The sequence below is a fragment of the Sminthopsis crassicaudata genome, chromosome 2 (assembly GCF_048593235.1).
Source record: "Sminthopsis crassicaudata isolate SCR6 chromosome 2, ASM4859323v1, whole genome shotgun sequence".
NCBI lineage: Eukaryota > Metazoa > Chordata > Mammalia > Dasyuromorphia > Dasyuridae > Sminthopsis > Sminthopsis crassicaudata.
In genome coordinates, this window is record NC_133618.1 from 672,905,917 (window position 1) to 672,919,483 (window position 13,567).

The 13,567-nt window shown below is 47.8% G+C and overlaps 1 protein-coding gene across 3 annotated transcripts in view; it reads right to left on the reverse strand.

The window, feature by feature from the left end:
* RNLS (renalase, FAD dependent amine oxidase) overlaps positions 1-13,567 on the reverse strand; it is a 151,486-nt gene that overhangs the window by 26,610 nt on the left and 111,309 nt on the right. For all 3 annotated transcript variants that reach the window (XM_074297093.1, XM_074297092.1, XM_074297091.1), the window contains exon 5: positions 370-543. In XM_074297093.1, the coding sequence (XP_074153194.1) occupies positions 370-543 (174 nt within the window). The remainder of the gene's footprint in view (positions 1-369; positions 544-13,567) is intronic.

Below are 13,567 nucleotides of genomic sequence, written 5' to 3' on the forward strand. Positions count from 1 at the left end.
TCACCACCGAAGTTGGGGTGCGGGGTGGGAGAGAGAAAGCGAAAACAAGAGATGGTTTAATGCTGAGATGGATGCACATGAGGCAATGGCTCTGGGGCTTTCCTGGGAGAGCAGCATTTTGATGTTTCAAACATTCTGACACTTTTTCTCGAACTCAGTAACGTAAACCAGGCAGTGAATGAGTTTTAGAAAAAACCAAACCAACCCCCAACTTCCCGGTCCCGCCGTACACTCTGTGACCTTCCGAATGTGACGTGAAATCGTATCTGCTGGGGCTTGGAGACAAGTGCCGGCTGTGCTGAGAACGGTAACACACAAGTAAGGGACGTGATTGTCGCGGCATTTAAGAGAAATAATGGAGCCACTGACCTATGTCTCTCTTCCTGTTATCAATGGAGATGAAGCATATGTAGGGGTTCTTGGGGATGTACTGGGCGGCCCAGGGGACGTCAATCTGCGTGCCGGCTTCATAAAAGAGGCCCAGGGCGAAACGGCAGGAATAGCGCACAGAGGCCAGCTGCTGCTTCTGACTTTCACTAATTACTGTGGGGAAAAAAAGAAAAACATTTCTTTTAGTACATCCAACTTAAACTACTTTGTTTCCTCTGCATAAAGATGAATACAAGAACAGTCTCCAGGATTTCCATCCATTACAGATCATGATGAGGACCCAAAAAGAACATTAAGTGGAGATGTCTCCGGTTTCTTTTTTATTTAGAATGTTCTAGGCAGACTGCTGAAATATGGCATTTCATTTCTGCCATGGGAGAGCTCCCTGGTGCATCCACAGGGCACTTAACGTCCTGCTTCTGGGTCCTCATTCATAAGGGCCCTTCCACCTACAGCGTCCCTCCCCCATTTCTGCCCGCTCCCATCTGCCCAGAGCTCTTCCCGGATCTCCTGAAGCTCAGGAGCCGCTCTGGACACCAACCTCCCAAGCTTCCTACAGGTAAGAGGTGACCAGGACCCAAGCCGGACTAACTGGCCGACAGAGAAGAGCTTGGCGTAGTGGATAAGGAGCTGGAGCCCAAGGGAGGAAGGCCCCGCTATTAGCCCTGCTTCTGGGTCTAACCAGCCCAGTGACACTGGAGGGGCAGTAAGCTGCCCAGCAGATGCCCGTACCCACAGAATACATTTATTATTTTATTATTTTTGGCTAATAAGCACTAAGGTAAAAACCGTAAGAACCCTAAAGAGATAACAGGAAACTCCAAAGGAAGCATAAAGCCACATGCGTCAGGGCTCAGGAGAAAGAAAGCCCAAATCTCAGCTCCGGGTTGCTTGTGGGGCCCCGCTGCTCCGGCGGACGTTTTTCAGAATTCCAGGTTAGAAGCTGTGGGCAAATGTGGTTCAAACCGGTTCTTTTGAAAATCTGCATTATTTCTTCCTGAAGTTCATAGGTTCAGGCACCAGGGACTCTTTGCTGTCTCACTTTTCAAGGGACAATGGCCTCCGCTCTGCCCTAGCCAGCTAAAGGCTGCCTTGTGTTTGATTAACAGAAGTCCTCAGACATTTAGTGACCGCCCTTTCCTCCCCACTAAAATATCAGGAGGAAGGCTAGGGTCCTTCACGCTATATTCGTACATAATTCTTATAATTGGAAGCATAATGGGGATTTCAAGGAAACCGTCAAGATTTTTCTTCAGTTTCTCCAAGGAAATTCTGTTTAGACCTTCCCATGGACATCCTTCAAGGCACACACCAGCTTTATTCCCTGTGAGGATTTTTTTTTTAATGCCGGGATTGTATGAATATTCTGGTTTTAGGACAAAACTAGTGGTCACCGAGTATTGAATTTAAAGCAGGCCCTGTGCCATGAGGTGTTTCCCTGTTTGCGGAGTTATTAAAATGTCTGCTTCACATACCCCTTTGGCCACAAGTGCAATGGAGCCAGTTGGAACTAGTTCTTAAAAGCTAGAAAACAGCAATAACTCTTGTCTAATATACCTTCTTTTTATATGTGTAGACTGTTTTGGGGAATGGTCAATGTATGTATTGAAGGCTGCCTTAATTAATACTTAAAAAGGGATAGAAAGACTTGGTAGAGCTATGTGTACAACCACGTGTAAGACTTCGAGAATACAAGATCCTTCAGTGTCGACTGTTGATTTTCTTTGTAAAATCCTCCCCGACCTTGGTGATTTGGAGTATTTTCTCTTTCCTACAGTTTTTAAATTCTAGTGCCTCCTCCAGGATCAAACATAAAGTCTTCTGCTTGGCATTTCCAGCTTTTTATTCCTCAGGTGGTCCCTTTTACCTTCCCAAACTCCTTTCTCCTTTCCAAACGTTATCCTGCACCAACTACAGTGTCTGGTCCAACCTTTTCAGTAGACTTGTTCTTCACATACAACCGTTTCACTGGTTGTTTTGTACCTGGATTTCTTTCTTTCCTCACTTCTTCTTGGAATCACAACTTTTCTTTCTTTTTTTAAAATTAATTTTATAATTATAATTACAACTTTTCTTTCTTTTTTTAAATTAATTTTATAATTATAATTACAACTTTTATTTATTTTTAATTAATTTTATAATTATAATTACAACTTTTCTTTCTTTTTTTATTAATTTTATAATTATAATTACAACTTTTCTTTATTTTTTAAAATTAATTTTATCATTATAATTACAACTTTTCTTTAAGACTCAACAATAGTGCCACTTTTTGTAGGAGGCCATTAAAAATGTCTTTTATTTTTGTATCACCTATATTTTTATATTTTTCTTTTACTTATACATCATCTATATTCCTATTTTTCCCCCTTTCCTCTCCCAGACAGCCATTTCTTACAACAAAAAATTAAAAGAAAAAAAGAAAAAGAAGGAAGAAGAAAAACCACATTCAGCAAAATCCATCGATACTTTGGAAAAAATCTGATGTGATATGGTTTACAATCCTGGAAAGGAGCAGGGGGAGGTGTCTTATCATATTTCTTTTTTAGGGCCGGGCATATGTTTTGAAAATAAAAGTTAATAAAACAAATAAACAAAAAGAATAAATATGGCCCTTTAACAAAATTAAAATCATTTCAGGTGTTCCTAAAAGGGGGAGCCTCTCCAAAGAAACAATAACAAATGCCAGAATCTGGAGGTGAGCAGTGTTCTACTTGCCAATATTCAACTATAAGACACAAGAAAAGTCACAAAGTACAATTAGTACGAAAACTTACGAGGCGTGATGTGTTCACGGTAAGGGGAAGAGGCGGGCAGGGCTTCAGGATTTGGGGCACAGAGCAGCTCCCCCCACATCCCCCTGCTTCATAGATGGCTATTTCCAAGAGGGAGAGCAAGCACATGGAAGACAGGAAGCAAGATCAGATGTAAGAGGGAGATTGAGACACGAAACCATTGGCGCCCCTGGGACAAGACAAAACAGTCCGGAGGAAGTCCTTCCCTGCACTGGAGGATGCCGCCCTCCCTCTTGCCCTGACCATGCTCACCGAGTGTCACTTAACCTTTCTGGCTAATTGTACTTCCTGACTTTTCTCGTGTGTCGCTTATTTGGGTATTTGCAAATAAGAGTATTCTGCTCACTGCTGAGTTTTGGCCTCTCAAAGCTGGATTTTCAGGAATAAAATCATGGTTTCCAAATTGCGGAAGTTGGGAAAGTTCAGTGGGGCCGGGAAGTACTGGCAGGACAAGGACTGACCTGGATGAGATTACAGACAGTGCTACATATTTTGCTTTTTCTAGACCACAGAGCTAGAGCTGAAAGGGCTCTAATCCAATCCACGCATTTTGCAGACAAAGAAACTGAGGGTTTGCCCACAGCCACTCAAATGCTAAGTAAAAGGAGCGGCATTTGAATCCAGGCCTTTGACATTAGATTCAGGGCTTTTCCCACTGTAGCACATACTGCCCCCCTTGGTTTCTAAAACAGCTCTAGGATACAAAAATCCATCCAGCGATGTTCCAGGTCGGCTAGGAGTTCCACTATATGTCTAACTTCCCAGTTTCTATCAGCGTGAGCACTGAAGAAAGATGGAAAGCAGAGAGTTAAGGCTCCACGCTGACTCTGCTCCGGGGGCTCCTGGTCCTACTCGGGGCCTTTGTTGGCGACCGGCTCCCTTCTGCTCAGTGTGAGGCCGTCTGGGCGGGACGGAGGGATGCCTTGTTTGGACACCGCCTCAAGCTTTCCCAGACAGATGAGTGCCCTCATTCTTTCCATAGGTAGAGTGTTGAATTTACTCCAATAAAAGCCCATAAATAAGATAATTGCTACATGTGATCCAGCCCTATAGGAAATATGACCCAACGTGGTCCCTTTTTTCGGTGAGTCCGCCCAGTTTTATTACAGCTAAGCCATCCATGAGGAGCCCGGACACGCCAGTCAGTCCCAAGAGCTTGCTAACGTGCTCCTCGGGCTGTGGTTGGGCATCTGGGTCATAATTCGAAACTTCCTCAGTCTGAGGGAGAAGGTGGCACTGGGCAGGACCAGGATAACTATGAGCCACTGGGGACGGGAAAGCCCATGCAAGGATGCTTGGACCACACAGCCCGCCCGCCTGCCCTTTGTTCCCACAGTGCCCACAGCGTTAGGCAAGGGCCAAACCACAGGCCTTGGGAAGGCGATCGGAAAGGGGCCGGGCTCTGGTCCAGTGAAAGGCTGGAAAGGCACCAGGTCCCTGTTGGCCCCCTTGGCTCCCTCACAAGCCAGACTCCTGGGCCTCTCCCAGGGTGGCTTGCACCCATCTTCTCCAGGCCCCCCAACCCTCCAGTCTATGGCAGAGGCTGAATTGGGCTCTTTTCTTTGTCTGAGAAGGCCTGGCGAGTCCTCCATTACCAACTCTTCGCTAGGCTTGATCTCCAGAACCGCCGCTGATACACAGCCAGCCCCCCCCCCCCCCAGCCTCCCAAGGCTCTCAATGCACAAGTGTGGGACGAGCTCACCTCCAGAGTGTTCTCCGCTCCAAATCCTGTATTTTCCTCCGGACCCCCAAGTCCTTGGTTCAACAAATGCTTCAGGATTTCTCCCTCTGTGCACGGCACCAGGCCGGGGGCCAGAGCCGCAGAGAGAAAGGCCAGCTCGTTCTTGGCCACCCAGAGCCCGTCCAACGGAGAGCACGGAAAGGGCCCCACCAAGCAGGGGAGGCCGGGGGCAGCTCGGGCACTGGTGCTTAAAACACCAGCGAGCATCTCAGTGTGTCTTTACTCTGATGGAAAAATACATCAAATAGCTGAGACCCGTGTCAGTGTGTGAGAGCAGCACAGGCATGAGGGCAAGAGGCCTCCGGGCCAGGAAGAGGCAGACCCACGTCCCATCTAGGACACAGACTATGGACAAGGTTCATTACCCCACCAGCCCTGTATTCAGCCCTCGGAATTGTGGGAAAGGCAGAGAAGGTGCCCATTTGTGCCTGGGAATTCCCTGCACCGATCATTGCAGAGTGTAGTGTATTTCCCTATCCCAAGGTAACAGCTAAGACTATGAAGTTTACTTTTCTGTCATTAATTTGTTATTATTTTTACTAGATACTTGCTAAGCCATAGTAACTTCTTTCTTTCTTCTTCTTCTTCTTCTTCTTCTTCTTCTTCTTCTTCTTCTTCTTCTTCTTCTTCTTCTTCTTCTTCTTCTTCTTTCTTCTTCTCCTTCTTCTCCTTCTTCTCCTTCTTCTCCTTCTTCTCCTTCTTCTCCTTCTTCTCCTTCTTCTCCTTCTTCTCCTTCTTCTCCTTCTTCTCCTTCTTCTCCTTCTTCTCCTTCTTCTCCTTCTTCTCCTTCTTCTCCTTCTTCTCCTTCTTCTCCTTCTTCTCCTTCTTCTTCTTCTTCTTCTTCTTCTTCTTCTTCTTCTTCTTCTTCTTCTTCTTCTTCTTCTTCTTCTTCTTCTTCTTCTTCTTCTTCTTCTTCTTCTTCTTCTTCTTCTTCTTCTTCTTCTTCTTCTGGCAAATGGGGTTAAGTGACTTGCCCAGAGTCACACAACGAGGAGACGTTAAGTGTCTAAGGCCAGATTTGAACCATGGTAACTTGCATTTAAAAGGAGGATGCAATGTCAGCTCTGTCATCCCCCCTGTGCCTTCGGACTTCTGCATCCTGGTATAGTGTGTGTGTGTCCCACGGAGGGTCTCCTTAGAGAGCCTTCCTCACCGCCGCTGCACACTACCTCAAACGTGGGAAATGGGAATCTTGAATTCTGTGCTAATAAAACTTTAAAAAACAAAATAAAAAAAGAAGGAATGGAATATTCATTAAATAAACATAAACCCATAACTTCACATCTCAGGCCTCCCAAGATGCCCACTGTGGCTTTGGCAGACAATATAAAGATTCTTTGCTCTTTGGGAAAACAATGACCACAGAACCACTCATTAAATTCCCTGTTCCAATGTTCTTGATAAAATACTACATTAGGGTCTTCTGGGTAAAGTGGGAAGGTTATCTAAAGCAGATAACACTAAAAAACCCCAAGTGAGCCTTTTATCTTCTTCTGAACTTTGTCCCCAGGCTGCCACGACCATGCCGGACCTAGCCAAGGCTGCTCTGAAGACAACAGCAATTGATGGGGAAGGTTCCAAATCTCTCTGACTCGGGAAGCCCCTCCGGCTTCCAAGGTTGCCTCAGGGGGCAATGAGGCAGGGCTCTAGTTCATATTTAGAAAACCAACATTCTTCTAGTGATGTCCTATAATTAAAGTCATAGAACATCCCAGGCTTGGAAGAAGGGAACCTGAGGATCCCTCAAGGGTCAGGGAGAAGCGTGTGGTCACATTATGCTGGAGAAGAACATCATGGCGTCAGCGGTGTCCGAGAAGTTGGCTGGTCACTGGTAAGCTCCGTGAGCAGGAGTGAGGCTCTTGGTCCCTGGCACAGGCCTCCCGTGGTTGCCAGGGATGGGCAGGGATGCAGGGATGGATGGATGAGTGGAGGACCTTTTGGGTGCTGACGTGGCTCCCTCTGGGACCAGAGGGCCTGGTCTTGGCTGGTTCTGCCTGGCACAGCTCGCCTGCCTCTCCGGAACCTTACTCTAGACTGTGGCAGCCCAGTGAAGATCTAGAGATCAGCTCGGCCCATCTCCACAGCCCTCATCGCTTCCAAGTCTAGGATCCCGTCGCTCACTATTCCCACAGAATATTCTGAGTCAATGTCATATTTGCATGTATTAGATATTTTTTTTCCAAAATATTAAAATTAAAACAATTAAAAATTAGTCAAACTGACTTTTTATTCTCTCATGAAATCTGAAGAAAAGAACAGGGAGTCGTTTTTCTTGCTCCATTTGTCAAGCACATGGTCCGTTCTTCCCCTCTCTGGGCGTTGCCTGGGCATCTGCGTCTTCATGGAGACCGCCATTCATCGTTTGGCACCCGGTCCGAAGGCCTTCAGAGGCTGCACAAAGGGGAAGCTTCAGCCGAGGACAGCGCGTACCTTTAAACTCAATGGCGGTGCTCGAATTATGACAGGGAATTTTCTGTGTTTTTGTTGGTTTGCTTCTGAAAACGAATAGTGCCCCAAATCACAAAATATATGTTTTTGCCCCATTTTCATAAAGAGTCATTTTCAAACGACACCGTGAGGAAAAAAGCTTCCTCTGAGGCCAGTGGTTTCTTTTATAGGGTACAGCACGGACCAAGATTCATCCCAGAGACAATTATCTTTTTAAATAAGGAAGCAGTAAAACGGCGGTGGGCACATGTGGACAGGATCTGAGTGAGTGAAGGCCTTGAGGGAGACGCCATGTCTACAACTATGACGGGACTTGCTGAGACATCAGGGGAACATGGCCCCAGAAGTTGGGCCTCCCTTGTCCAGCTGCCTTCTGGGGGAGATTCCCAGCATCCTCTCTTCCAGCTGGGCCCAGGAAAGAGTCTGGAGGAAACCTCAGGCCCAGACTGCTCGGTCCTGGGTGAGGGTCAGGGCCACCCGATGAAGAAAAAGGCGGCTCCATCTTTCTGGTCTTTCCCCGTGCTCTGCGCCTCGCTGGGCACTTTTCATGATGATTTCAGCAGCTCATTCGGCCTCGGCTGCTAATTGCCCCCTCCTCGGGCACCGAGTCCGTGGGGAGCGAGGGCTCTCACGTGGAGGAGGAAGCGCTGTGGTTAAACTGTAGCCAAGGTATTTTTAGAGCGGTTAACATGGTAACGGGCCTTCACAAAACCCACCATTGGCAGGAGACGGGGCAGCGGGGTACCAGGCCCCACATCCCCAGAACCCACGGGCCCGGCCCACGGACTGGTTTGTTAGGGACCTGCCTGGGGCTCCCCGATGGGCAGGTTGCTGGCTCCCTGGCACCCAGGCTGAGGTCGCTGGTTGGCCCTTCAGGCCTGCATCCTGCCCATCGGTTAACAGCCTATTTTTCTAAACTAATTCTGACCTGACATTGGCCCTGGGAGAGGCAATGGCCATTTTAAGCTGCGATTTCTTGGCCCATCTCAGGGGCTGGGAGGCATCTGGTTACATTAGCAGAGCGAGTGGAGGACCAGCTCCAGGCCCTGACCAGACTGTCCACTCAGCTTCCTCCTACACGCCGGCCAGTCAGTCAGCTAGAGTGCGTTAAGTACCTACTATGCACCAGTGCCTGAAGTAAAGCTCTCTCGGGTCTCCAGGGCAGCCCCTGGAGTCCAGCATCAGACCCCCCCCAACTCTGGATCGGACTCCTGGTCAGTTTGCATGGGCTGTCGCCATCGCCACCCCCCTCTCCAAGTCCTTCTCCCCCCTCCAGAGGAAGCCTTTTCTGACCCACCCCAAGGACCCTCCCCCCCTTCCCTCATAGCTTCTGCCTCAGCACTTTCAGCAGATTCCCTTCTAGTGATTCTATACATCCTTATTCCAGATTCATTTCTTCTGGAGGAGGAAGTGTTTCATTCTTTTTATCATCAACAACAAGCCCAAGGCTGGGCATACAAAAAGCACTTAATATGTGCTTATTGATTCTTTTCATTATAAAATGTTTCCTGGGCTTCCCTGTACCTATTCTTGGATTACAAGTACCTGGACTGTTTGGACATGAGCCACTGTCCCTCACACGGAAATCTCTCCAGCCCATTCCCTTTCTTCCCAGCAGGGAGCAGGGCTCAGGAGGGCAAGGGGACTTCCACAGGCTGAGGGGTGGGAGAGCGGACCTTGTCTAGCCCATGCATGAAGGGAGGGGCTCCTGCTTTCTGAAAGCTCTAGGGAGGGGAATCCCTCCCCCCCGGGGGATCCCCTTTGGATGGTTCTCATCATGAGGAAGCCTTTGCCTCTTTGGGAAAACTTGCTCCCCAGTGGCCCCTGGGTCGGCCCCACTGTAGCCAAAGGAAGCGAATCTGATCGCTGTAGACCAACAGTCTTTCCAGTATTGGAGCCCATCCTGATTAAATCCTGATGAAACCTCCTTAGTTCCTGTTCCCACAGACCTGGGCTCAGGGTCCTGCCCAAGCTGGGGGCCCTGCCATTTTGGACAGGACGGAGCAGGATCTGTGAACTTATTAGGTCCAGAGCCAGGCCTGGAGTCAAAAACACCTGCATTCAAATCCAGCTTCAGCCATTCACCCGTTTTGTGACCGTGGGCAAGCCATCACATCACCCTGTTTGCCTCAGTTTCCTCCTCTGTAAAAAGAGCTGGAGAAGGAAATGGCAAACTACTCCAGCGCCTTTGCTAAGAAAAGCCCACATGGAGTCACGACTAAAACGGCTGCGCAACATCCCGGTCCCCTGAGCACATAGCCTCAGGATCCCCTGGGAATGCTCGCTCTTGGTCACCCACACATTCAATCTGGGGCCAAATCTGGCCATTTCTGGCTCTACAAAATCCCTTCTGTGTCTCCTCCTCTCCGTGGCACAGGCTCTTATGCCCTCAGGCCCGGCCCCTGCCAGGAGCTGCTGGGCTGGGGTTTACCTGCCCCCAGTCTCTACCCTGACCTAACCATGTAACCCCTCCCCCAATAAACCTTTGGGTGAGTGTCAGAGGCAGGATTTGAACCTGGGTCCTCCGCCTCCAGAGCTGGCATTTTCTCCTCAGTGATCGTCTGCCTTTCAGTGAAGGACGGGGAAGACATGGCCGGGGAACCACTGCCAACTTACACAGCAACGTTTTAAAGCTATATTTGTACCCCTGAAGGGCTCCTTCCCGCACCACAGTCACCTCTCCCTTACTCTCTTCAGCACCCACAGTTTGGGAAAGCACGGATGACTGCGCATCCTTTTCCCATCAGTCACCAGCAGCTCAGAATGACTGCTTAAAGGTCAAAATAATTTCCAGCTCTCCTCTTAACTGAAATATGAAAAGGGGTGGACATGGTGTATTTATGTTCTGCCATCAGGAAAGGATGAATGCACATTAAAAATCACAGCGTAAACATATTTCACAGAGCCTGGTCAGTTATGACAAGGGCCTCTCCTGCTGGAATCCGGAGAGGCTCCCACTTCTCACTGCCAGAAAATGAAGTCATGTGATTCGGCTGCAAAATGAAATGGTCCTTGGGAGAAGGGGTCATGGAGCCGCTGACTTTTCATAACAGAAAACACAGCCACCTCATGATGGGGGGAAAACGGAGAGGAAAACCTCCATGCCTCGAGGAAGACTTTAGCACCCTCAGAATCCCAGTTCCTACGGTGGAAAAGAAGAGGGGCCCATTGCTGTGTGGGCTAAGAGGCAGGAATATCAGCTCCTCTCCAAGGGCCTTGGGGGGCTATGAGGAGGTTACTGGGATGCGAGCCCTCCGTCTCCCAGAGCCATGCTTCCCATACTTGGGGGCCATTTAGTAGGTGAGCAAGTCTCTGCCAACTCCGAGATTCATGCAACAAGCAGGGGTCACGAAGAGGGAGCCTTGATGAAGGAGGCAAGGATCATATTTTAGAATAAAAAGAGATGCAGCTTAGAGTGCTAAAACCCTGGTTTACTATCTCTTTTCCTCCAAAAAGGCCATAGTAAAAGAATAAAAGGCCTTAGCAAAAGGAGAAACAGCCTTTTCGAAAAGCAGAGTTTTAGACAATTTTTAGAAAAAGTATGAACCTTTTTTTGTCACGATTTTCCTAAACTACAAAGAGGTGACTGGATTATAAAGTCTGGGCCCTAACCGTGTAGGCCCTGCCAACCTGGAGAGATTTGGAGAGGAGGCCTCGCATTTCAGGGGCCAGCTTACAGAAGGTCAGACAGGGTCAGCGATGGAGAATGGGTCATTGGGAGATGAAGTTCTTAGGTCATGGGGCTGGGATCGTCAGGGATGCGTGTGAGGAGGGGGGCAGAGGAGGATGGGGGGTCCCCAAGGACCATTTCCTGCTCTCACCCGCTTTCACCAACGGATGTGAACTACAGGCGTATCCAAACCCCCATCTTAGCCAGCGTCTTCACTCTGGGAGACAGTCTTAAAAATGGGGATGGGTATATTCAGAACAGTTCTCCAAGGTTTACTTCCACTGATGTGCAATGAGGATTGCTTTAAAAAAAAAAAAAAAAAGACTTCTGATTTCATTGGTCTGTGGAATTTTTTCTGCCTGGGCAGATCAGCAACAATTTTACATATAAATGATTTTAATCAACAGGACAGGGAAGCAAGCTCTTAGCTACAGAATGAAGGATTAAGGCTCCATTTAGGGAAAACTTCCTGAAATCAGACAAGTCTGTGCAGATGGGACAATAGAGAAGGTGGAGAATTCCCAGGAGGATTGTCAGAAGAGGCAGAGAAGTCGCTCTCCTCAGCTGATTCGGGTGTCTATTTTCTCTTGAATTTCAAGATTAGGCTAGATGTGTTTCTTAGTCACCCACCTCATGGATGTGGCCACAATCACTGTGTGGATGGTGGAGACAAATTTGGCCCATTCTCTCAGTTTCCTGCTCTTTTAACCATCACCACCAGAAGCAGCACATCTAGTCCCCAGGAAGCCCAAGTAATCCCATCTTCGAGGTCAGGGACACCCTAGATGGGGGGAAGGCACTTGTAGAATCTTTGCTATAAAACCACAGTGCTCCTTTCTATTTATCCACCCTGTGATCTGGCTTGTCCTGAGTGATAACCAATGATTAAACAAAGATGCTTGAGAAGGAAAAGAAAACAAACACATCTTAAAGAAACAGCCTCTTTCTCCCTTAATGCTCTTAATAAATTGTTTCCACTTCAATGTCACTGCCTAGAAAATGGCCAGAAAGTCAAAAAAATGGTCACAGATGAGGTCGTTGGGAGGGTAGCTGGGCAAAGCAACCAAGAAACTCCTGAGCATCCTCCCAAGATTCTATGCAAGGCATTCTGCCAGGGTGCCAGGGCCATAGTGATGGGGAGGACTGCGCATCCTGACCATTGTCGAGGAGCGATTATGGTCCAACAGATGGCAAAGGCACGTGCTTACATAGTGAGGATACGAGGGTGAGCGAGATCTATGTAGAGGGAAGCACTATGAGACACTGGAAGGAAGGGAGGACGGGAGAGGGAGGAGGGTGGACGGTGGTGGGGATGATTCTCCTTTGCTTCATTTCCAGCCACTAGAGCTGGCCTATTCCTGTTCTCACTGCCTCAAGGGCTTAGCCCAATTAGGTCTAGGGGTTTGCATATAAAACGATATTAAGGCTCTGCTTATAGGTGCTCCTATTTATGGAAACTTGAAGTGCTTCAGAGTGGGATCACTGTACATTTTCCCTGCATTGTAAAACCCGGGGATGGGCTCACTGTTTGCTCCTCCTCCCTTCCCCCAGTGCCTCCGGTGTGGCAGGGACGTCTTTTTTCTCTCTAAAGGGATTAAAATATATTTTTTCTATCCTCTGTCATAATTAATCACAATCCATAAGGGTTTGGCAGCCACGGGATTTTGCTTGTAATCAGATACAGAACGGAACTGAAGATGGTGGAGTGGGGAAAAGGAAGCATGGAACTCTTCCAAAGAAAAATAATATAAATGGGCCCTGGCCACTTTGACTGGGGGTGGGGAAGGGCAACCTCTGTCTCTTTTGCATCTTCCTCTTCTGACTGAGAAGGAAGTGGGCTGGCGGCCAATAGCCAGCATCTTGTCAGTTTCAAGGGTCACTTCCCTTCCTCTTTAGCCTTCCAGCATCCTGGAGGAAGAAGGCAGGGAACCTTGGGTCTAGAATCATGCAGATAGACCCCATGGACAGCACTTTCTCCCACGCGGTATAAAATGGAGATTATACTTTTTTTCATTCCATTCTAAGCGGACTTTATTTTCCCAAAAGCCACCAAAGCCACGTTTAAATCAGACAGGATCTACACTTACACAGTAATGCTATTTCAATGAGGAAACCAGAAAGCTAAGGTTACTTCAAGTTTAGATGTATCCAAACCCTCCTTAAAGTGAATACACAACCACAGACAACTCTAGGGTACCGTATTGCACTAGAAGAGTCCAGAACAAAGGAGGCAAGAAGGAAGATCATTACTGACTAGGTGGGATCAGGGAAAGCTTCCAGAAGGGGGTGATATTGGACCTGAGTTGTAAAGGATGGATGGGAATTCAACAGGTAAAAAGTGAGAAGAAAAGCATTCTGGGAAATGGAGAGAAATGGGAAAGGAAGGGGGGGGTCAAAGTTTTATCTTTAGCGACACATTTCTGAATTCTGAATATAAATTAAGTGGAAAATAGGATTCCATATACAAAAATATCTCTCTGGCATCGCGTGTTGTAAGAGGGCTCATCAATACAGATGCAGTTT